General features: G+C 30.6%; 1 protein-coding gene across 1 annotated transcript; it reads right to left on the minus strand.

Moving 5' to 3' along the window:
* Nucleotides 1-12: 12 nt before the first annotated feature.
* PolG2 (DNA polymerase subunit gamma-2, mitochondrial) lies at nt 13-25,960 on the minus strand. Its single transcript, XM_067284429.1, has 9 exons — nt 25,857-25,960; nt 21,635-21,788; nt 21,464-21,555; nt 15,639-15,792; nt 13,879-13,987; nt 7,539-7,841; nt 7,278-7,465; nt 608-704; nt 13-215 (listed from the first exon to the last, which is right to left on the minus strand). The coding sequence occupies exons 2-9, from the start codon at nt 21,778-21,780 to the stop codon at nt 156-158; spliced, it is 1,149 nt and encodes a 382-aa protein (XP_067140530.1). The 5' UTR covers nt 21,781-21,788; nt 25,857-25,960; the 3' UTR covers nt 13-155.
* Nucleotides 25,961-27,024: the final 1,064 nt, after the last annotated feature.

A 27,024-nucleotide genomic window follows, 5' to 3' on the forward strand; every position in this document is an offset into this window, starting at 1 on the left:
AATACATTTTTATTAATTTCTCATATTAAAATTCTCTTATACAGAGAAAATGTATAAAACTTTCAAAATGATTTCTTACAAATTCCTATTATAAATATATAAAATTTATTATCCATTTATTTAATACAGTAAAAAATTATTTTTCTTGCTTAAGACTACCTTATCTTAAGGTATAGCGTCAAAAAATCCTTTAATTCTGTCACATGAACTTGCTCCTAGAAAGAAAAATTAAACATTAAATGAAATTAACAAACAAAAAAAAAACTAACTTTAATTCTAAAATTAAAGTTAATTTATTTTCTGAATTTTTCAGTTTTGAATAAATAAATTAATAAACCATTGCTAAATTTTATAAATTAGAATTATTCATTAAAGATGTTTCATTCTGTAAGTGCAGGGTGGACCAAAGTTAGTTAATCAAGGTATATTTTGGGAACTGTTAAAAACTGGTTCGGAAAAACTGTCCCAAATTGATTAACTGATGTTTGGACCATCCTTTAGTAATTAAAGAATAATGTAATTAAATAAGTTAGAGAACATATTTAAGAAATTTTCAATCCACCAAACCAATTAGAATGATTTATATTTGAAGAAACAATTGACTTACTTTTAAATTAGTATCACGATTTCTCAAACCAATAATTCCTGTTTTAAGTGTATTATCGTTGATGATTACAGAATATTGAATTCCCATTTCGTCAAATCTTTTAAAAAATTTTATATTATATAAATGATTTTTTTCCAAGAATATTAATGCTTTTACGACATGAATATAAATCAATATTAAAATATAAGGTACTTGAAAAGTCTGGAATCATAGAAGAAATTTGTTTTTTAAATATATCCAGCACATATTTTAGAAAAGTATGCTCAATATCTCTCTTTCAATCTCCAGACATCACGTTTCTTTATATTCAATGGAGCACGCAGGAATTAACATCTTGTCGGACGACAATAAGCATGTTAATTCCCGTATCCCAGTTGAATATAAAGAAACAAAGATTCATAAAGTCGTCCGAAGGGAAGAGAAACACGTTAAGCATATATTTTGAAAATAAATTTCTTTGATTCTAGACTTTTCAGATATTCTATTTGACTTTTAAAAGTATATGTAATAGCTGAAATTATTACAAGCAAATTATTTAATTCAATAACAACATAACAATAACTCATTCAGAAAGAAAAAATAAATGAATTTAACAAGTCAATATTTTTAATAAAAACATTTGTAAAGGAATTTAAGACTTTATCTTCAATACAGAATACATTAGAAGATAAAGGATAAAAATTAAGCTTTAAAGATTGTGATGATGGTTCTATATTCACTAGAATTAATTCTAGTGAAATCGTTGGCTCAGTATTAAATTACACACTTAAATTATAAAAAAAAAAAACATACTAATAAGGTATTTTACAGCTATTCAGTCACAAAATAAGCTTTAGGGCAATTTAATTTTTAAATGCTATTTTGTATAACAATGAAAAATTTAATTAATAATTTAGATGATTTAAATTTAATTTAAAAATAAAGTTTATGTTCATTTATTTTCCGAATTTTTGACATTAACATTATTAAATACCAAATAAACATAAATAAACTTAAATTAAATCAAATTATTGTTTCCATTTAATTTAATTCTTAAGTTCAAAATATGAATAAAAAAACTTTCCGAATTTTAAAAATAACTTTATTTTATATTTATATTGTATGCTCGTAAAATTTTAATTGAAAAATGCAGATTACCGGTACACGAACCTGTAATACAAGAATAAAGTTCTCAGAAATGAAAAATGTAACTAACAGTTAACAACATTTATCATTCAACATAAAAAGTTTAATGTACATTCACTCGCAATAAACAAATTTTACAAGTAGCAAAAACATTTATTAACATTTTCGGTCATTTTTAATGGACCATCTTCAGATAACCATACAATAAATTGAACAATGTGTAAAATTGAAAGATTACATAGCATAATAGAAATATTTTAGAACGTCAAATGCCGAACAATTTTAAATTAAAATTAAAATCAAAAACTAAAATAATATATAAAAATAATATACATAAATAAAAGAGTAAGCCATATTTTGCTGTAAAGGTCATTTAGTGTGAGTGAATATCTACTGTAGCAGTTTCTTAGAGATTTTTTTTCATTTTCTTCTAATATATTTCAACTTTGAGCAAAATATCAGCATATTTTTCTATAAATAAGGTTTTATTATTGCACTTGAAAAGAATTTTTAGTGTATTTTTTGCAATTTTTTTGCTTATTAATTTTTAACATGCTATCAGTTAACTATCTCATCCCATGTCTTGGAGTAAAATAGTTAACCGACAACACGTTAATATTAAAATATTAATATCAATAAAAATAACAATAATGTTAAAATATATGTAAGTAGACATTTTGTCATCATCATTCATTTTTATTTTGCATAATCTTTCAAAAAATGTTGTGAAATAAATATGAAATGATTCTCAAAACCATTCAAGAAAAATAATAGTGCCACTGTGGTCCATAATCGGTTCAAAAAGAAGTTTCTAAATTTAATACATCAAAAATGTTGCATTTTTCTTCAACCTTTGGCAAATGCGATATTTCTATCTGATTTTTTGTTATTTGGTAGTTTTATGATCCATAACCTTAAAATATTATAACTGGGCTGCAAGTTGAAAAAATTGTAGATCTATAAATTCCCACTGTCGTCCATTGTCTGTCCTTCCTTAATTAATCTTGAGAACGGGGTTAGATAGATGAAAGTCAAGACCAGATAGGGAAAGTTTATGGGCAAGAGACCCCGATTAATTATATACGAACTTCTGCTTTGGGCCGGAAGTCACGTTATTTCAATTCAAAAATTTTCTCTCGAACGGAGTTATTTACGTGACTGGCATGACTTCATTGTTGACAAGAAAAGTATGATGTACAGGGGCAAGACACTATTAAATTTAAGTGCATTGTAATGAAAAATTGAAGCTTATTTTGTTCATTCTTTGTGATATTGTGTATGCTAATACAATATCATATAATCCACTTATTTTATTTGTAATCTGAACAGTGTAAGCTCAACCTGAAGATGACATTTTGAAATGTCAAAGTATTCATTTTTAATAATCCACTTATTACAGGGTTCTGAAAAATTATTGTGCAGTGGAAAAGGTTTCACTAAAGTTGTAATAAAAGTAAAATTTTATGTATGATATTGCAGTTTCTTCTAAAGCAAATGCTAAAAATGTCCCAATGCCCCAAAATCTAGGAACTGAAGTCTGGAGACCTAGCAGGCAGATTCTGTGGAAATATACGCAGTTGACAAAGAACTCCAAAAAGTTCCAAAAACTGTAGTATGTAGTAATGCCATCTACTGCAAAGTGGAACATATAACTTAAAGGTCTCATATGCAATGTTGTATGTGTGAGGCTCTGGATAGGTCCGAACCTCACTGAAATTTGCATTGAAATAATTTATTTTTAGGAAAAATATGTTTTTTTTAGAGGAAAAAAAATAGAAGTTAGAAATAGTTTTTCTTAAAGAAAACGACGCAAACTTTTAAACAATAGAACAATGGGGAAACGTAGATCATCTATCTCCGAGTGGGAATCGAATTAAACTTCGATTTTGACCTCTCCCGTGCCCCCAAAAGATTTCGAATTGTCACCAGGTGACGAGGAGAGACCAATCGGAAAGCGGAATCGGAGGAAAACAGATAAAACCCGAGAATTCAAGGATGTGAGGGCTTCTTCTCCCGAAAGTTCCAAGTGACGGATCTATTGTTGTGTGTGTGTCTGGTGCCCATCTTCGTCTCCGTCTCCTGATCTCGGACTGACATCTTTCCATCAACGGAAGTCGACTGCATCGTCCTGGAGTCGTCGAGACGTCAAGGGAACTGGCCATTCGCGACCTAGGGACACTCCTTCAAAATGAGACTATATTCAAAAGGAGAGGAAGACCCAGAGGCTGCTGCCGACCTAGAACTTCCAAGATCGCGGAAATCTTGTAAGCTTCTTTCGTGTCAAATAAACGGTTTCTTGTAACCATAGGGTCTGTCTCAGTGCCGATCGCCCACATACGACCCTTTGCGACTGCTCGACCCTCTTGACATGGTCAGCACCCAGTCGGAAACCTCACATATGTATGACTTTAATGTCATTACAAATTTCTCGCTGCACAGTAACTTTTCAGAGACCGTGCATAATCTCTTTGAGATTTGCCTAAACTGACAATAACTGATGGATAACTTTAAATGGAGTATGTAAATAACCTACAATTAGAGAAGTTTTGGTTTTATTTACTGACATTAAAAAAATGTGTTAAAATAATTTAAAAATGTATTACCTGAAAATTTATTAATTATATTTATTATTATTAATTAATATGTAAATCTAATATTTATATAATCATATAATATACATCTAGTATTGTTTGCTTGCCAATGCTTTTAACAACAGCTAACATATAACTGAAGTAAGAAATTTAAGTAAACAATTTAAATTATAGTGTTGCAAGCAACACTGTAGCTTAAGCTGGTTGCAAGCACACATTAAAATGAATGGCTCTATCTCTAAAGAATGAATGAACAATGTGAATGAAACAAAAATGAAGACTAGAAACTAGAAACCTTTAAACTATAGTGTATAAAAATGTCAATCTTATCATATTCATGAATAGAATAGTTTTTTCTTGTAAATTTAATCAGCACTTGATATATTGAACATTTTGTCTCATAAATTAGAAAGAGAGATAAAACAGAATGGCTCATTATGTTGAATTTTTGTATATTGGGTATTTATTAATTGGTATCATACAATTTATTTTTCAAAGTAGGTGGCTTAAGATTAAAGATTCTGTGCTTTATTATGATTCCTTGAGTCATGCACTTTTCTGTTCATTATTCAATGCATTTCGACCAGCTTTGCATAACCTGTGTTTAAAAATATTGTTCCTTAGATATAATTAACATAAAAAAACATATAATGCTATACGTATATCATGCTAGACTGTTTTATTCAGAACCTCTTATTAGCAGTACTGGCTTGATGGTAACTTGTGCTTGAGGCAAAACCAAATTTTGCTGCCCCCTGCTTCCAGAATGGTTCCCAATAGCAAGCCACTTCTAGGTCTGGAGATCTTGTATGAAGTATTTATAAACAACTTTACAGTATATTTATGGATCTTAATTATATTCTGCTTATTATTTTTATTATTTATTATTTTTTTCTCTCTTTGAACATTTTTGACTTTTCATTTTGTCATTTGAAGCAGTTGACCCGTTGCCTCACCCATTGAGCCGACCCTGCACATTAGTGACATTGACTAGATAAAATATATCAAGTGAATTTAAATCCACTCAGTTTTTTCTCTATTCATTTATCTTTCTTATTCTTAGTCATCTTTTAATGCATCAAACGCTTACTGTTTCCAAATTTAATTACTCTTAAAAATGCTACTTGATTTTTTAATACTCTTTTAGAGTGAAAATTGTATCTTTTGATTTTTTCCCTGTAAATGTGTTTTTATGAATGTCCTATTAATGTTTTGAGATTAGAATACAGTAACATGGTATATGTTTTTGGTTTAAAGATGATATGGAAACAAAAAAGATATATTTTAAACTTTGAAACAGAAAACATTTGAATAACATCTATGAAAAATCAAACTTTATTGTAATGTCCAAAATAACCACAGAGGGTTTTCAGGACAAAAATATGCTTTACCTTTACAAAACTAGTAAAAAAATACACTAAAGAAATAAGTCTCAAAAAGAAAAAATCAAAACATAATGTTCGATCCAAAAAATATGAACACTTGCAATCTGAAACAAGCAGATGACAAAAAATCTTTTCAGTGCCACTTCTCATCAAAAATAGTTCATTATTTTAAGTTTTATTTCTGATTGAAAAAATTATTATTAATTTATTGAAACTTTATGCAAATTCCTTACAGCACGCAAGCACTTAAAAAAAAAAAAAAAATATTGAGACTATGCTAAATAATGTTCTTTCAGAAAAGAAGCATTGAGGCAATCAGACGAAAAGATAGAAAAAGAAATCAACTATATAATTTTTAACTGAATAAAGCTTGCATTGTTTGCATTTTGTAGATAATCAGATTATTATTGCTCAAGACAAAGAAGATATTCATGATTACGTGAAAAGAAAATTATATGAATATAAAAAATGGACACTACATGTGAATGAGGGAAGAACAAAATACTTGTATATGGACTCTAGTAGAAGTCAATATTGATTTAAGAAATAAGGTAGAATGCAAAACCTACAAATATTTGAGATACATTATTGATACAAGTGAAAAATAATATGAAAGAGAAATTCAACAAAGCATGATAATAAGTAGAATTATTGGAGTTATAAAAGTTCTAGAATAAAAATTGTCATAAGATGAAAAAAACTGTAGACCAGTGATTCTAAACCTTTTTTCCGTCGTAGTACCACTTTTAGTAATTTAAAAATTTGGCGACACACACGGTTAGTTCGGTAAGTACCGCAGGACAACCAGTGACGTCATAACAGTGATTTTTAAACGCAGTTGGTTATTTAGGTCACATTTTCTAAACGTCTTAGTAACTACCAGCAGTTACCGGTAATACCGGTTACAATTTCCCAACGCACCCTAGGAAGGTAGAACCAATTAAACTACTTGTCTGACGTCACTTATGTGTGGATATTCACAGTGGCAGCGCACTTCATAAATCTCATGGCACACGAAAGTGCCGCGGCACAGTGGTGAGAATCACTGGCGAAAATGCAATAACAAAATGCAGACTAACTTATAACTTTAAATGTGTGATGTGGGATCCAAAATATTTACTAAATTATAACTTTAATTTTAAACCTTATCATTTCATTGCATAACAAAATTCAAGGAAACTGTACTAGGAAAATCTGCCAATATATCTCTGTTAAAATTTCCTTCTTACTCTTCCCAGCAACAATGACACATGTCTATAACATACAGTATTATCCAATATTTTGACTTTTGATTTAATAATAAAAACAAAACATCTTCCAAAATTTGGACTGGAAGTAAACACCAGATGAAATCACCAATAAATGATCAAAACATGAAAGAGGGAAGATGCTCAGTGAAATCATGACATTTTGGTTGATGTAGTACACATACACAGAAGGGAGTACAGTACACACACACACACACACAAACTAAATATTTAAAATCTTAAGCAATCTGGACTTAACTTATTTCTTAATCCTACTTTCAGTTTCTAATATTTAAGAAGTTAAACTCTTGTTCAAGCTTACCTAGCAAACTGAAATTCTAAGGATGCAGGAGTATTAAGGTCAGGATTAGGAAACACAGTTATGCCACCTTTCTTTAATTCCATCATGATGTAATCTGTCAGATCTCGAACTTTAGTGGCATTCCCCACACTGGCAGGACTGGCAATGACTACTTTATAAGGAACTAATTTAAAATGCAATTTCATAACCTGTACAGGTACAATTAATCTAAACTTATATCCAATAATATAAATATTAAATTATATTTAAAAATGAAATTACCTGTCTTCGTTTATCCATCCTTTCCTTTTCTTGAAAAGCATCCAAAAGATACATCATCACGGCTAAATCGAGAGAAGATTCGCAAGTGATCACATGCGGAACAATAATTTTTCTTCCATCTTTAATATTACAATCGATTCCCATTTTATCTTTCAGTAAATTCATTGGGGAACTTCCTAAATTTGTCAATTTCTCTACAGTTTCTATTCCCCATGGAAATTTATACTGAATATCTAATTCATGTTTACTCTCTTCTTTCTGGGAAATATCTGTCACAAGTAGATTGGAAGGACAACCTATAAACTTAATTAAAAAATAATTTTAATTATAAATTCATTCATTATACAGAAGAGATATAGAATTTGCTTAATTTAACAGGAATTTGAACTTTACAAATTAACTTATAGTAAACTCTCATTAATTCATATTATAAGTAAACCAGAAAAAAATTCAAATTATCTATCACAAGATTTAAAATTTATAAAATATTACAATTTTTGGATAGTAAAAGAAAAAAAAACATTAAATCTATTACACTATAAAAATTAAACAAATACATCATAAAATTTCAAATTAAACAGAATGAGAATGTTATAAAAAATATATGTAAGTGTATAAAAGTATATAGGTGTTATGAATGTTAGATAGTTAACAGTCTAGAAAGATTCCATTAAGGTTTAAAATGAGAAAGATATACAATAATATGTGGCTAGTGAGGTCAATTAGGTCATCCAGTCAAAACCTCTTTCTCGTATTGGGTTGTACGGAAAGTAATTTCGTTTTTTTCCATAGAAAAATAAACGCAATATTTTTATAATAAATAAATATTTTATTGAATTATATATCGACAATTTTGGTCAAATACCTGTTGTCGTTGTTTCTGGTAGTAGCACGATTTCACATTCATAAAAATTTTGATCGTTGTTTACAAAAAACTGATCCAAGTGATTTTTGACATTGTCATTTCAAGTAACTGTCTTACAGTTAAAAAAATTTCTATAGACCGGAACAAGTAATAATCTGAGTGTGCCCAATCTGGCGAATATGGTTGGTGTGATAACATGTCCCATCTAAGCTATAACAGTTTCCAACGAGTTACCAAACTTGTGTGAAATTTTGCATTATCATGGTAAAACACTACACTTTGTTTGTTGATCAATTCTGGCCTTTTCTGTTTGATGATATTACTCAATTTGTTTACTCGATAACAGTACACTTTTGAATCAATTGTGAAATTCTCTGGTAAAAGCTCAAAAAAAATTTCTTTAAAATCCAACCATAGAGAGAATCTCTCGTTAATAACGTTTGGAACCCATATATCGAGCTTTAAAACAAAACCAATTCATTTTAAGTAATAATAAACGGTTCAATTTAACAGATTTCATCTCTTAGTGATTTCACGTGTTGTTATACGGCAGATTGCTTCAATCGGTACCTTTATTTTGTTTTCATTGGCTTCAAATGGCCATCCAGAATGTGGTGTATCTTCGATATTAAAATTGCCAGAACGCAATTTTGTAAACCAGTTTTGGCTCTGTCTTTCTCTCAACACATCTTCTCCAAACATGTACCACAATTTTTTTCTTGTTTGAACAGCATTTTGGTTTTTTAGTTATAAAAAAGCAAAATATGCCAAAAATGATGCTTTCCGATTTTCCATATTTGATGGGCCACTGAAAAAAAAACAATTGTACAGAATCAAACAAAATTTTTTACAAATAAGCCTTAAAATGTCAGCTGTCGAAGTATATATTGAAAATGTGGTTTAAAATAAAATTGGCTGGTAAAAATAAATCTAATTCCTCTAGTAATAAAAAAACGAAATTACTTTCCGAACAACCCAATATTTATGTAATAAACATCACTTGTTTTGCATGATACAATTTATTTCTGTTCAAAAACTGGATGGCTAAAACAATAAATACATAAGCCTGTTGTTCTGGGGATCCAGGTTTGATTTGAAAATCTCTGGAATTTCATGATGATCTCTCCCAGGTATGTTGAACCCAGTCTCAGCACCCAGCCATCCCCATTGTGAGCATGGCTAAACCAATGAGAACTGTCAGAAAAGCTCATCACAGATACAGCCTCTAACTGTTCACAGACAAAATTATTTTTGTTTAAATTATCCAAAAGTATCTTAAAATTTTGAATTATTGCAAATAACGTAAAGTTAATATCTATCAGGAATGGCGTACAATCTACTAAATTCAAATTAAATGAAAATGAATTAATGAAATTTACTATATAATGATTAGTGTATAAAAATACTGTAGCTGTTATTAGATGAACTATTCTAATATTTATTTTAACATTTAATTAATTTTACTTTGCCTTACATACATTTTATGGTTAATAAACCAACAGTTTAAGTAAAGGAGAAATGTATTCAGACCTATTCTTTGGTCTGAACAAAAGTCCAGAAATATTTCCCCTTTATTTAAATTGTTGGTTTCCTTACAGTAAAGCTATCTTTCACCTTGAAACTTCTCTTGATGTATTTAAAACTGATAATAATGCAAATTGAAAAGAATCTTCCTCTAATATGAGCTCACCATGATTGAGTTCCCACTTTTAAAATCTGGAGAATTGCTTATTATGATTCTTGGTATGTACAAAGCAAGAAACAAACAGTATTATCAAATTTATTTCTTGATAATATTGCTTAAAAGTGATTGAAAAACAAATAAAATGAAAATGAAAATAACTCCAATGAATGTATACAATTCTTTATAAGATTCATAAATTTTATTCAGGCAATATATGATGAGAAAACTGAGGATGCAAAACTATTGTACTGGTACGCAATGAGAATTTAACAATATAAGTTAAAATAGTTCCCATAACATTCGCTCAGGATATTAAAAATGTGTTGGTATACATTGTATAACTGTTTTACAGATAGACTGTAAAGTTGTAAAGTTCATCATAAAATTCAACTGATTTGACACAATAGTTTTCAATGACATAAGAAACAGATCAAAAATATGTAAAGTTTGTAGTTTTGCTGCCATTAAAGCATTTTATTATTGACTTTTAAAGATATTTGTTAACTAATGTAATAATGAAAACAGCGAATAAATGGAATACAAAAACTGAATGAACATAAATAAATAAAGAAATCACTGTTTATTTCAAAAAGCCAACATTTATTAGAGAAGAATGATCATTGTTAAAGAGTCAAGTCTGCACTTCACTACTGAAGCAGGCTCACATTTAGGATAGATTCCAATCTTCCTCACCCAGGTGATTCTCCTTAATGAACGATTATTAAATATATTTTATGTTCCAGGTGTAGTATCTTTATAATCATTTATAGATTCAATTCTTCTTGCTTAATTATCTGATTTAGAATTAAAATTTCAGCATTATTTTTAATTATTTATTCAATTTATGAAGTGTTTGTTGATTATCATTTCACAAGACTTTATTCTGTTATGCATGTTATAATGATACTAAATAAATCTTAATAAAATGAAATTTTTCTTAAAAACATGAAATTTTAACATCAAAGTCAAACAATCTGTCAAATTATTGAGAGTTTCAGGCTACATTAATAAATAGTTACCAATTAATTTGACTAAAGGTAGGTGGATAAGCTGCCATCTCATATTAATTATTAATAAATTCCTAGAAGAATCAGCCCAGAATGGGACTCAAATTTGCAACTTCTGTGGGTTTGAGACCCATTCTGGTAACCTGAAAATAGCCCAATAATTTGGCAGGTCATTTGATTTTAATGAATTAAATCAGGTTTTGAGTTGTTGAGTTTTTCTTACTAAACTGAACAGCATCTACACTTTTCATAATATTTGTATATAATAACTGAAAAAAGATTATTTTGAAGTTTAATGAATTTAAAACATAATTATATTTTATTAAAATAAATAATTCTAAAGTAGAATTGTCATGGATATTGTTAGAACAGAATTATAAGTGAAACTATCATGCTAACAAGTTATGAATATGAGTAAAGTTATTTAACACAAAGAATATTCATCATAAAACTGTCAATGCTAGAGAAAAAATTTTTTATTTCTTTGTAAATTTTAATAATTTAACTCTAAATGATAATTATTCTAATTTCACCAATTCTGAGATAATATTCTTTGTTCTAAAATATGTTGTTTAACCATTACTGCTCCACTGTTCTACTGGATTCATATATCAACAACTAAAAATAAATGTAAACTCACGCTAAAGTTGTATATTCTTCTGGTAAATTTCACTGAGTTCAGCGTTAACGTAAAATTTTCTTTATGCTGCAAGCACTTTCGATGAAGTTATGTTCGTCGTCCTCAGGCGAAAAAGAAAAAGAAGAAAAGAACAAATTTGAAAATGGCACAGGCTGAGCGTTCCAAGCAGACAACGGAAAAAGTTTCGTTGGTGAAATTTTAAAAATAGATTTTTAGCATTCGGTAACTTCACCGGTTCGGAAGATATTTTAAATCAGCGCGACTGATGGCGCATGCGTTGAAAAGCAAGCGCGCTAAGTGTGCTACTGTCGGCATGCTTGGGTGTTTAGGTGCTTATAGAGTAACCCATATTTCGGGCAATTCCAGGGTGGAGATGTTGCATGCATCTGATGTTATTGTGAGGAGCGCTTCCCAGATGAATGTAATCTTTCTATTGTTTCAGCTCTTGAGGAGCACTGTTTCCGACCATAGCAGAGTATAATCTTGTTGCAGAACTTTTCTTGCCAACTCTGTTGTTTGTCTTCCTTTATTTATATCATCCTGGTGTTCTGCAATATGGCAGGCGAGCATTCTTGTTGTTGCCCCTATGTACTTCTCTATTGCTCCTGTTGTTGGATTTTCTAACAACACTGCGTAAACTCCCGATTTTTCTAATGCGCTGATTTTGTCTCGGTCGTTACATAAGCTCCTATATAGGCTGGGTAGAGGGGTTAAGAGAAGTACAAAGCCATACCGCCGGAATATATGGCTAATGAGTATGGAATGTGCTCCTAGAAAAGACAATGCTGACGGTACTATTGAGATTTCTTTTTTGTTGTGTAGCGTTGTGAACGGGTGGATTGAATCGTTTACTCTACGCAGTACATGCGTAAATTTGGCGCCTGTAAACCCAGCGTGATGTACTGCCGTTCGTACGATCTCCAATTCAGCATTTATTAGGTCTTGCAATGAAGGAAGTAGTATTGCCCTTCTGATGAGAGCTGCTATGGCGGCATTGACGTACCGCGATGGTTGGAATGCATCAGCCGGTGTGATGTGGGGAATCATATTGGATTTGTGGTATACCGCAAACTGTGGTCCTTCTGGCGATTTCTGTATCCGCATATCCAGAAACGTTATAGCTTGGTCCCGCTCCTTTTCCCAAGTGAATTTGATGGTGGGATAAACGCTTGATAGTTGCTGCATAAATCGGATGAATTCTTCCTCCGAGTTTTCCCATGCTAGTAGGATGTCGTCTACATAGCGTAGGTATAACAAATGGTGAGCAAGTACGGTCGTTGAAAGTGTTTTTGCTCCACGTCCCTCATGACGAGCTCGGCCAAAACTGCAGAGAGAGGGGAACCCATGGGGACACCCTGTTTCTGAAGATAGATTTTCTGGTTGAAGCAGAAATAGTTGTTTTCGGTGACGAAGATTAGCGCCTCACGAATATCCAGTACCTGCTGAACCATGAAACCTTTCTTAAGGAGCATAGCGTTAGCTAGCATTACGGCTTCAAACATAGGGATGGAAGGGTATAGAGATATCACGTCCATTTTGTAGAAGGTGCAGGTGTTAATGTTTGCTCTTGTGATGCTGGCACCGATGGTGGTCTTGGCATCTATGGAGGAGGGCGTGACAAGTGGTGATTCCGGAAGCAGCTCTCGTAGAAATTTTGCAAGGGCTTTTTTCAGGTGGTAGGATGGATGTGACCTTTTGTTTACTAAAGGTCGTAATGGCCAGTTCTCTTTATGCGTTTTGGGCTGAAAATGGCCAGTTCTCTTTATGCGTTTTGGTCTTTCTCGCCTGAGGACGACGAACATAACTTCGTCGAAAGTGCTTGCAGCATAAAGAAAATTTTACGTTAACACTGAACTCAGTGATATTTACCAGAAGAATATCAACAAAATACATATTTAAAAAACACGATTTTAACATGTTGGCAGATGTAATTGTCAGTAATATAGTAGAAATTACTTAAATGCAATACTTAAAAAGTATTGCATTTAAGTTAAAATTTGAAAATAAAAAAATTATATAATTTGGATTTTTAGTATACAAAAAGATGAAGATTTTTAAATTTTTCCAAAAATTGGTTGTTGCTATTCACGACGGAAAGGTTTTGATTTTATATCTAATAAAATACAGTATATATTGCTGTTTACCTTTCTCCACCAGTTAAGACGATGTTTATGCCAATGATCCAACCATATAAAAGGTTTTTTAGGTGAACATATGTAGAATAAATTTAAACTAGTCCATTTTTGTGGTGTCCTGTAAAATATAATATGACAATTAAATAAAATATCAAACAAAATTCTATAAATAATTCTATATATATATATATATATAGAAAACTCAGAGCAAGAGTGATCCAAGTCTGGTTTTTGGAGTAAGAGCATGTGGAGTTTGCTTAAAAGCAACTGTTTTATTTAATACAATACAGATCCAAATCAAATTTGCTGTTACATCCCAGGCACAAAAAATGAAACAAAAGAAGAAAATACGGAAAATTTTTACATAATATTTCCCATATTTTCTTCAAAATTTCAAAATTAAAATTTATCGACATGGATCATTCTTGCTCTGTGATCGTCGTATATTCTTTTACAACTATGTATGAATTATAAGTAAAAACTGACCATATCAATTATGTAATCAACATACATCTTCCAGACATCTATATAAATTTAGAATTAACACACAGTTATACATTAAAACCTAAGTTGGATGATAAAAGCTTAATTCTAAATTTTTGTGTATGTACATATACACTAAACTTGCAATGTTTGAATCATATAATATATAAAATGTCCAAATTATATAAACTTTGAGTTCAAGTATTGCTCAAAATTTTTCTTATTTAATCTGTCATTTTAAATCATATAACTATTAGTTATCGAGAGACAATAGTTGTTTATTTTTAAATTTACTCAATTTCTTTCAATTATTAAATTATTTACGAACCTAACTTCATAAATAAACTTCAAGAAATATTAAAAAAGAATATTAATTTTTTACTGTGTAATTAAACACCAGAAAAACCCAAAATTAATAATTTATTGTTCTCTATTTATTAAATATTTTCTGTTTTTTCTTTCTGTTTTATGTAATTAGCTTTAAATGTTAGCTGTGCTTTATTTTTTCCATTTTGGCTCTTTTCATCCCATGAACACTAAAAAGGTCTTCTTTTTTCCATATTTATTAAAGGTTTGACCTAGCCCATAAGGGGAGTGATTGTGCAATGAGGGACATGGCCCAATATAGAAAATTCCTGCCAAGCTGCTCTCTCGGATTCAATTCAGATCCTCCGGAGCAGTAAGCCGACACTAATCATTGATGCAGTTGGAGCATCGGCTTACCAGTCGTCTGTTACTTGTGCTTATTTAGCTGTTTTAACATTCTAACTTGGTTGATCTGTTAGTAAAAAAACTATTTTTTGATTTTTGGTAATAAGAGTTCTGATGCTGTACAAAATGAATTCAAAAACATATCTAAAATAATTATTTAGGTTATATTAAATTAGCAGGATATTTGAATACTGTGTTAACTTTTATACAATTCTTTAATAAATAAATTTTGTCCAAATTAATAAGTCTGCAAGCAAAAACTGGATGGAGGTGTGTGAAGTATAACTAGTAATATATCTGCACAGTATATAGAAGGAAGAAACTCAGATCCAGACCAATCTTTTCTTCTAGAATAGTCTATATTATTTAAATCAATATCTAAAATTAATATAATAATTAATGCTAGCCTGACCACCTATCTTTAATCCAAATTATTTAATACCTTAGTTAAGTCTAACCGAAAGATAGCCTACTAAAATCCAGTTTTAAATATTTAATAATTATTATATTTTAGAATTGAAAAGATTAACAGCATTAATTAATTATTAATTATGATTTTACTTGCTTAAGAATACCATGCTTTAACTATTTCTTTTTCTTCATAATCGATAATAGCATTTTCGTCGGGAATCTTGGATGTATTTACATAATCTCTGATATTTGCAATTCCAAAGGGAACTTTTCCGCCTACCCATTCCAAAGTTTGTTTGTAATATTGCTGTAATGTATCTAAAAATATAACAGAATAAGTTTAATTTTATTATATTTAAATACAAAAAAATTCAAAATAAAACAAAGAAATCTTGTTATCATAGAATGTCGCTAATTTAAACAATACTAACAAATAACACAAACATCCCATATATGTTTAAATATAAAATTTTAAAATTATATTCTAAATTTTAAATCTTAAAAATGTAAAATCTAAAAATAAAATATCTCTAGAATATTAGGGAGTAATATTATACACTTTATATCCAATTTCGAGCAGTTTTCCAAGGCAAACAAATAACAAATGAATACTAGACCTTTATTTTAGCTTTTTAACATTTTAACTTATTTTATTTTTTACGTAAAGAATAAATACCAGCCATGTTTCGACTGCCAACATATATAAGAATAAGCATCCATTTTGGAGATATACGAAAAATAGAAAAGTCAATTATAAAATCAGCAATAAAGAAAAAAGATATTACTTTAGTTCCATTAAGTCTCTTCATTTGTTTAAGTTTAGAAAACTTAAACAAATGAAGAGACTTAATGGAACTAACAGTAATATTGAAAATGTTATAGACCATATAATCTTAATAAAAACATTATATTGGCTAAAAAATTTGATTATCCATCAAATGTAGAAAAAGAGGGTTGGCTGGATAAATTAATAGTTAATCTAACAAATGTTGAGATACCACGTGATTATTTACGTCTGCTGTCTCGTGGCCTTCCAATGTATTCAAAATCAATTGAGATAGTAGCCAAAATTGAAAATGCTCTCCGAAAGATCCCTGGAATAAGTGAAGAAAAGGGAAAATTAAGGTTAGCCTTAAGTAAAGACTTATTGAAATATAAAGGTAAAAGAGTGATCTGTAACATAGTTATGGAGAAAGCGATCCGTAACATAATTATGCTGCACTTAAGCGGATATCCGTTTACCATCTCTAATTCTGTATAAAGGTAAAAACAAATCTCTTAGAAATTATATAGTAGATACTAAAGCAATTAAAGTAATTAACAAATCTAAAAGATTAACCAAATTTTTTAAAATGAATAAACTTTCTATTGTTAAAGCAGATAAATTACATCAATTGGTCATATTAACAACGGAATACTTACAAATTAAGAAATTAGAAATAGTGTCGACAGAAGAATATGAACTTGTTCCTAAAGACCCTACAGAAGACATTAAAAAGGGACTTACTAAACTAATGAAGATGTACAAGAGTGAATTATCTAATCAACAACTAAAGAATATTTTAAACTTCAATAATGTATTATTGAAGTTAGTAATGTATAATGTATTATATTTAATACCTAAATTAAATATAAGATGTAAAACACATAAACCAGAAAATACAGGTAGACCTCTAGTTGACTTTAGAAATTCTATTTTATATTATTAGAAAATTACCTCAAAACCTTACAGGAAATAACTAAATCCAAGTATAGCATAAAGAACACAGATCAATTAATTATTTGATTATTAAAAGGATTCATTCCGAATAATTAGTCTTGACATAAAATCGACGTACCCGTCTATTACTTTGGAAACGGTTAAAGAAAATATATGTATGTATAAAATGCCAGAATATATACTAAAGCTTATTGAATTTGTTTTAAAAAATAATTATTTTAAAATTTCTACAGACTTTATAGACAAAAGAAAGGAATTGCAATGGGATCTATTGTAGGGCCGAAACTGGCAGACATTTGCATGATTATAATAGATGAGAAAATATTGCGTTTTAAAGGTATTTACTATTATGCAAGATATGTTGATGACATTTTAATAATATATGATTCACAAACAACCACAGCCAGAGAAATAGAGGAATACGCAAATAAACTGGATGAAAATTTAAAATTTACACGTGAAGAACAACTTAACCAGAAAATGAATTACCTTGATGTTACTATTAAAAAAGAAGAGAAGAAATTATATTTTCGTAAGTACGAAAAACAGTGTAATACTAGAAAAACAATTAATTGTAATTCGTATTGTCCAACAGAAATTAAGAGAAACACATTCCTAATGGAATTAAAGAATGAATAGAACGACATTACAGGAAGACATTGAAATAGAGATGAAGCAACTTTTAAAAAAATATTTATTAAATAACTATCCAAAGAATATCATATGTAAGTGGTATGAATATTATATAAATAATAGATATAATGTTAAAAATGAAAAGACTGACACATTATATATTAATTTTCCATATATATATCATCTATTTGAAAATTATAAACCAGAATTTAATAAATTTTCTATTTGTATAATAGCGAAACAAAAAAAAAAAGGTTAATTGATATAATTAATATTATAAATAAAGAAGATCAAAGCAGATTAGGAAAACAATTAGAAGTTGCAGGAGTCATTTATAAAATATTATGCATGTGTCCTAGCCCAAAGTGTTATATAGGAGAAACAGGAAAAAGATTGGAAAAAAGGTTAAAGAAGCATGAGCGGCAGTATGTTTAAAAAGACAAGAATGACAATGGTACCGGCACTGTAATAGTTGTTATTGTAAAATTAATAGAAATAATGTTAAAATCTTGTACAAGGCTAAAAATTGTTTAAAAAGATGAATCATTGAACATTTTTGTATTAAAAATTATGCGAATGTAATTAATTTAAATACAGGTATGACTATGGATGCATGCTGAGACAATATAGTCCAGTATAAAAGAACAACAGTTGGCAAATGAATGTATCCACTGATGAGGCCAGTTAAAAAAGGGCAAAATGCATTTGGAACTATTGAAAATAGAATTTTTGGAAAAAGTTAAAATGAAGGTCTAGTATTCGTTTGTTATTTGGTTTGTTTGTCTTGGAAAATTATTTGAAATTGGATATAAAGTGTATAATATTACTCGTTACTATTCTAGAAATATTTTATTTTTAGATTTTACATTTTTAAGAAGTATTATACTGATTCCATTGCTTTTAATTTAAATTATTTTAATTTTTTTCCATCCACCAGTGGCCAAGGGGTTCAGTTTCCTGAACACTGGTAATTCAGCTGTGTTCATGCCTTGCCAGGACCTGCTGGTCAGGGGGAGTTTTCCAGGTTTTCTCCACATCTTGAACACCTAAATATGGGCTAATCACCCATAAAAGACCTCCCAGAAGGCATCCCTCCTAGACAGATTGCCCAAGTGTTGCATTGCTGTTACCAAACATAAGTTATTTTTACATGAATCAATAGAGGTTCATTTTCCAGAACAATTTCGTAGGAAACAAATGAAACTTGCAATTCATAAAGTGCAAGTAATTTATGAATTTTTTCAGAATTTTAAGATTTTATTTTAAATATATTGGAAATATTTATTGTCAAATTCATATAATTTTTAAACAAATGCCATAAAATTATGAAATTAGAATGATGTAATTCAATTATTCTTAGGAAAAAAAAGCATACTAATTCAAGAATCAAATCTAATATTGCTTTCCTATATATTTCAGTCTTAACAGATTTTTCTAAATTTGATTTATGCTAATGCTATTAAACATTTAACATGATAATAAACTAGACTGAAGACAGAAACTATTTTCAAAGAGTTAACAAATTTAGACTTAAAAAAATTTTATTTTAATTTAAAAAAGTGTCAAAATATAAATGTATCATTAAGCTCAAGAAAATAGATTTCTCAACTTAAAACATTTGAGATTGTTCTAATTCACGAAGTAATTGCTTTAGTAGATAACTCAATAAACTACATAAACCTCGTACAGCAGTGAAAAGGTTTATTAAACTGGAAAAAACTAATATTTTTTCGTATTTAATGACTTTCATTAAGTATGAAGGTCATTAAATATGAAAAACTTTTTCATTGCTGTACGTAATTCATTGAGTCATTATTGCAATTCTTTAACTCTTAATAAGTATACATATTAAAGCCAAATGATTGCCAAATTATATCAGGCTATTATTAATTAAATGCTAATTTGGCATTAGAGGCATATTGGCTTTAATATATAAATACTGGATTTCAGATGTTTATATTTGAAATATATATACAGTGAAACCTGCTAATATGACCACTGAAGAGACCATTTCAAAGTGGTCACCTTATACATGTAGTCACGTTAGCAGGTTTCGCCATAATTTAAAGAAAATACAGAATTTAGTTTTTTTAGTATATTTATCTTATTCTATAGCAACACAAACACCAATAAAATACACTATTCTTCATAGAATCTTGTCCATCTAAAACTGTATAAAACTGCCTTTAAAAGATTTTAAATTGTTTTTGTATTTGTCTTCAAATTATGTATATTTTTGTTCTGAGTTTTTATTGTGTTAATTAAACAACCGATTGTAAAGTTTCTTCATTTAAATTTAGTAGAAATATAAGGTGGTCTATGAACCATTTTATTTTATATAAAAATTAAGATATATATATATACAGGGTGGATGAAAAGTAGCCTGGCATTGAAAAATTGATAAAATTTTTGTAATAATAATGCAATCATAATAAAATTTGTGCATGCATATACATCAATCAATGGAATTTCATAATTTCTGCATCAGTGATATGGGTAATAACCAAGAAAGGCTGCACACAAAGTGGCAAAAAAGACGGTCAACTGCTTGTCTGTTCAGAAATGAGTGTAGATTATTGCATGCTATGAGATGTGGAAATCAGTGGTTGCTGTGCAGAGATGATGACATATGGTAAATGGACCTCATGCCACAATCTGTCAGGAAACAATCAAGAATCATCATTCAAAGTTAATGACCACAGGTTTGGTTGTGGGTGCACAGAAAAGTGGCCATCAATCCACATCACAATCCCCAGTCATTTGAAGAAGTTGGTGGATGGTGCCAGTGCCTACATTGAATTTTAAGGTATGCATCCATATTTCCATTTAATAAAGTACACATCAAATAATTTTCATTATCTTTCAATTACAAATATAGAAATTGTAGCAATTTTTCAATGCCTAGTTACTTTCCACCCATCCTGTATATAATATACATTATAATTTTTATATGCAAACTCAATGCACGTGTTTTCTTTCATAAATTCTTTGTATGTTTTTTTGTTCTAATGTGATGTTTATCTAGAATTAATTTTTAAGCTTTGACTAGTTTTTAGGATAATTTATTTTTACATTTTATAATGAAAATTAACTTAAAAAATAATGATAATTTTTGAAATACTAAAAAATTATATTTTACAATATATAAACATTCCAAGATCCTGATGTATTAATAATCAACCAACCGTCGGCCAAACTAAACGGACAGAAATTATGCTACAAATATTAAATTAGAAATTACATGATAAAAACAACTAGAGGTAGATGTTGGCACTATCTCTTAACAAAAGTAGTAACCATAATTTAATTTTAAATTTACAATAGTCTGGAAGAAACAGCCCAGAGTGGGAGTTGAACCCGCAACTTCCGCTTACCATGTGGCACGCCGACCAGTTACGCCACCCTAACCTCCGACTATTCGAAATTTAAAATTAAATTATAGTTACTACTTTCGTTATGAGATGGTGCCTAACATCTACCTCTAGTTGTTCTTATCATGTAATTTCTAATTTAATATTTGTAGCAGAATTTCTACCAAATTAATTTGGCTGATGGTTGGTTGATTATATTTCACAAATTTGAAACTTGTGATTTCAAATTAATCTGGCAAAAATAAATTTTTATTCAGATACTTACCATAAACTAAAGAAGAAAAATTTGCCTGTTCCTTAATTGACAATGATGACGGAAATACGGGTATATTTGCAAATTTCACAGCCGAATTCCACCTAAAATTAATATAATGTAAAAAGAATATAAAATAATTCATATAGAATCTAAATTTTATTTAAAATAAATTAATTTTACCATTCGTGAACAATATTTCTATACAATTCCGTTCCCAACGGACCATAAGAAAAGCCTAAAATATTTTTATTTGATAATATAGGCGTAAGATATCCGTGTTTCTGACAAGAAATAAATAATTTTGGAAGTACACATTCTTTTGACATGATTGTTTCTGAAAGAAAAATATTCATAAACCTTTAATTATGCAAAAAGAACAACAATATATATATATATATAACATATATAGGGCATGTAGTAAAGTCTTATACACTGACTTGTGAGTGACGCACAACATGTGACACAGTAATGAATGTAGCAGAAAGACAGGAAAATGAGATATACACGTTATAAACAAACACATAAGAAATGAAAGAGAACACATGAATGAATACAAGAAATACACATTTTCCTACCTGTGCTTGATGTGCACATTAGCATTTTATACTTTCTATTACATTATTCATGTATGCAGGTTATTCATGGTGTCTTTTCATACTAAATCAGTCATGCTCTACAAGTTTGCAATGGACTTTCTTTCCATATCATGCATCATTTTTGTGACAGGAATATTAAATTACAAATTTTACTGCTAGGGGTTCTGGCAAGCAGTCTCATCTTATAGTGCTTACTCGCTTTACTATAACTAAACATTAATTCATAACTGTAGCTATCTGTATTTGTCAGTTACATGGGTATGTAAGAATTTTACTATGGACACCACATATAGAATAATAATAAAATTCTACAATCCATGATATCTTAAAGTTAGTTTTGAAAGTAAGAAAAGCATCTCTCTAATAAATTATAAAAATAGAAATTAAAGACAAGTAAAAGTGAACTAAATGATAATGTGTTTTTGTATCAATTTTTACAAACTTAGAATTTGCAAGAGGTACAGATGTACACACCAACCGAAACCCAACATTAAGCAAATATACATCCCCCATGGTTAATGTTACCTATGGTTCCAAGATGGTGGCTCGTCTGATTCCAGCAAGGAAACAGTGGGGACGCACGTTCTAACCTAACCTATTCTAATAATTTTATTGGTAATAATTATGGTAATTTATTAGAATAGGTTAGGTTAGGTTAGAATGTGCATCCCCACCGTTTCCCTTCTATTTGCTGGAATCAGAGATGAGCCGCCATCTTGAAACCATAGGTAACATTAACCCATCCCACAACTGCCATAAATGATTGGGCTAAATTTGGATATAATGATAAATTAGAAATGAATTTGGCACTACAGTGTGGTGTTAGGTGCCATCTTGTATTAGAATTAATAATTATATTTAATTAATTAATTTAAATTAATCTCCTCTCTTTTCTTCCAGTTTAATCTAAATTAATTAAATATTATAATTATTAATTCTAATACGAGATGGTGTTTAATGCCATACTCTAGTGCCAAATTCACTTCTAATTTATAATCATTATATCCAAATTTAGCCTGATCATTTATGGCAGTTGTGGATGTATATTTGTTTGCAAGAGGTTTTCAAAAATGTTTCTGTCTGTTTCAATATATCTTGCCACTGCACTTGCGAACTGCATGCATTACAGTAGAGAGTCATTAATCCGAATCAATTGGGGACTGGGGTTGCTCGGATTAGTGATTTGTTCGAATAACCGATTATGTACGAAAAAATATATTAACCTGTCCGATGTTCAAATTTTTCTCTGTTGCGTGTCGCTTCGTGTTGAATTTTCGTCGATTTTAAGCCCAACGAAAATTTTTATAATAATAATTGAGGCTATTGTATCGTTAAAAATTATTTTTCTTTATTTTGTACAAACAAAATAAATATATTGAAAAATATAAAAACATAAAAATTATACTTTAGAAGTAAATCTAGTATCAAAAACGTTCGATTCAGCACGACACAGTCCGACTGAAAATCGTTCGGATAACCGGGGCTCAGATTAACGACTCTCTACTGTACTCTGCAATATTCCAATTGCCTATCTTTATGATAGTAGCGTGCATAATATGTACACAAGCAAAAATCAGATGCTGCAGGAGGTCCATCAGTGATATTGGCTGCTGATTCAACATTGTCACATGCTCATGCCATGTTGAGATTGCATGCTCACAGTAGATTACTCTAACCATTGAGAACAGGACCCAAGTTTATAGGATATTTTTTGTTTATCATGATGTCTAAAATATGCTCCTGAGTAGCAGTACATCCTCCTGTATATAGTAAAACCTCAATATAACATCCTGATTAGTTCTACCCACATAACATACTAACAAATAGTAAAAAATAGATTGTTCCCAAAGATATTAGAGAATTCTTCAGCCTCTGTGAATGTACTGAATGTATGATTTTGCATTATAAATGAAACTGTTATCAACAATTTACATTACCTAAAAGAACTCAAGTATTGATACTAAAAATTGTGTTTAGACTTTATTACAACACACAATTTGGAAAGTCAAGCATGATTCCACTGATGTTCCAAATGCCATCGTCAAACTTCTAGGCTTACAGGAAGGCGGCGCTGAACGTCCAACATACACGTTTTCACATTGAATACATCGGCTGCAACCTCTCTATTATTTGAGATCCTACAGTATGATTGCAGATTCGAATGACACTGTTGAAACCTTAACAAAACTGTAGATCATGTTGTTAGGAGCACAAGAGAAAAAGGATCACATTTATAGTGAAAAATCACCTATAAATGTGATCCTTCGTGAGCTGTAGTCTCCCAAAATCAGCCTAGTTCCAGGTGCTGTAGGGAGTCATGCTATGTAATCTATTAAGCCAATTGCATAAGTGAAGCTTCTTCCCCAAACTCTGTCTCTTTGAGTTGGTTTGCTGTATTTCTCACGACTCGATATAGTTTGATCCAGGTTCGTGGAAAGCACACCTCCACACTCAAATAGTTTATATTTACAATTTATTTACAGAATATTTCTATAGAGTATACAAGTTGAAAAACACAGTAAATACAGGATACACAAAGCGTGGTGCCTCATGTACTATATTGGCTTTCAGGAACTATTAGACTTTGGTGATGCCTCGGTCAGCCTGTGGAGTGGCTCAACTGCATGGTTTGTCCAGTCTCAGCACTTACCCATCCCTGAGATAGTTACCAGAGGAGTATGCTCTCTAAACTCAGCAGGGTTTCCAAGTGCTTGAGACTTCCATGTTACCAGTCTCTTGCCCTCCTCTCCCCTCTCCCGTTTGCTCTGCAATGTAAGAGTTTTGGACGAAAATTTTTGACCAATCACAAACCTTCCTTGTGCGAACAGCTTTCACCCAGGTCTGCTTTTATCAGATGAGAGTGAAGCTTACATTTACGTCTGCCAATATTCCGACCCACTCGTTTATGGCCAGGAGTTCACCATCAGACAAGTGGTCTATCATAGGACCACACGTGGATCCAATTAGCGAGGTCGGTACTTCTTTTGTCCCCTCTGTTTCCAACTTTGTTTACAATACTTTACAGCATATTTAACAGACAGCCCAATGTGGTGGTCAGACATTTTAATGATATTTACTGGGTAAAAAATAAAGAAAAGTCTACGTGTGATCCTTTATGAAATATTCACCTCCAAACGTGGAACTACAACGGCAGCATAAGCCAACATTGGGTTTCCACACCTTGCTTGCAGACATCACGTTTACAAGCAAATTATGTTTTAGGCATGGCAAACAGTGCCTATAACATAAATAATAAACGTATTTACTACTATTGACTGAAAACAGTTTTTACCTTAAACCAGTACTACTGCCTATTTTCCATGCTTTGCATCAGTCAGTCAAGGCAGGCTGTTGCTTGCCTTGACTGACATTCCACATGTAGTCATCCACTTTGTGCTTGTTGTTGCTTGCTCACACCTCAGGACCCATATGGGGGCTCACCCCCACACTCTCTAAAACTAATAACATCAAATACTCCACAGGCAGCAATTAAATGGGCCATGACTCAAAACTGGCATAGACACCTGGCCTGAATAGTTAAATGCAATAGTCTTAGTGGAGTATGTGGAATGATTCCCAATTATGCCCCAGAAGTAGACTGATTTCAAGGGCTATATCTTGTAAAGGGTCACAGGTAATGTATGTGTAGGGCAGAGGGCGCGTGACCTTCGCCCTCTGACCTCACTTTGCTTCCGTACTCCGACGAGGAGAGAGAGCTTTTCACGTTACGTTAGTTAGCATCATATATTTTTTTATATTACGCATTGTATTAATCATATAATTATATATTATAAATATAGCTTTACCTTTTTAATTTAAGATTTCTCTTATAATGGTTATTTTTCTTGTTAAAACCTTAATACATCATAATATATGAATACATTTATACAAACATCAAGCAGCACGCTTTCATACAGCATGCTTCTTACGATCGTGTTGCCAGATGAACGAAACTGTTAATTGTTGATTTTTTTTTTTAGAATATTTCTCCTATTTTCGGTTAAAGTTGGTTCGTTTAAATTAATATCTGTAGAAAATTAACTATAATTGTAAAAACAAAATTAAAAACTACAATGTTAAATGTTCACGATAAATAATATTTTTTGTTTATTCTTTCCGCCCTTTTTTTTTTTTTTTTTTTTTTTTTTTTTTTTTTAACTCTTTCCGCCCTGTGGGCACTAAGAGGGCCTCTTTTAGTAGGCCCATTATGGGTTCGGCCAGGCCCACAATGGGGCGACCGGGTGGTGAGGGACGGGGCCCGACATATCCGAACGGACCACCCCCCGAAAAATTCCTGGGGATTATTCGACCCGTTCGGATTCGATCCCGGGTCCCCCAGAGCGGTAGGCTGACACCTTTACCGCTCGGCCATCCGGCCGTCTCTTTCCGCCCTGCGGGCACTATGAGGTTCTTTTATCAAGCCCACAGTGGGTTCGGCCAGATCCAAAATGGGACTGCCGAGTGTGAGGAACTGAACCCCCAAAAATTCCTAGGATTTGTACTTGACTGTATTCATTCTTGGATTTCCCAGTGTAGTAACTGAAATTTTAAACGCTCGGCCTTCTTGAAAATTTAAATATTTTTAAGATAGCCGATTTAAAAAAGTACCCCGAAAAAAAAACGAATGAAAAAGTTAACAATAATTTAAAATAAACTATATTAAAAAATGAAAAGTATTCAAAAATCTTAAATACGTTTTATTTATTTAATTTAAGAAGAAGCGTTTTGCTATGTTTCCGTCCTGTGGGTATATTTATCCATAAATGTGGCAGCTAGGTGATGAGGTACTGGGTCTCTTATATTCAGAACAGACTATGTATGAAAAATTCCTGAGGTTTCTAGTCTGAAGTTTACACCATTTCCATCAGGTACCAGCTCTGAAGACATTAAGAAAACCCATTTTACTACTCATACTGAGTTTAGCTAGCCCACAATGACAATGAAAAATTCGGCTTGATATATCCGAATCAAATA

Source organism: Centruroides vittatus, unplaced genomic scaffold (genome assembly GCF_030686945.1).
Source record: "Centruroides vittatus isolate TY-2023 unplaced genomic scaffold, ASM3068694v2 scaffold_1172, whole genome shotgun sequence".
In the NCBI taxonomy this organism is placed as follows: domain Eukaryota; kingdom Metazoa; phylum Arthropoda; class Arachnida; order Scorpiones; family Buthidae; genus Centruroides; species Centruroides vittatus.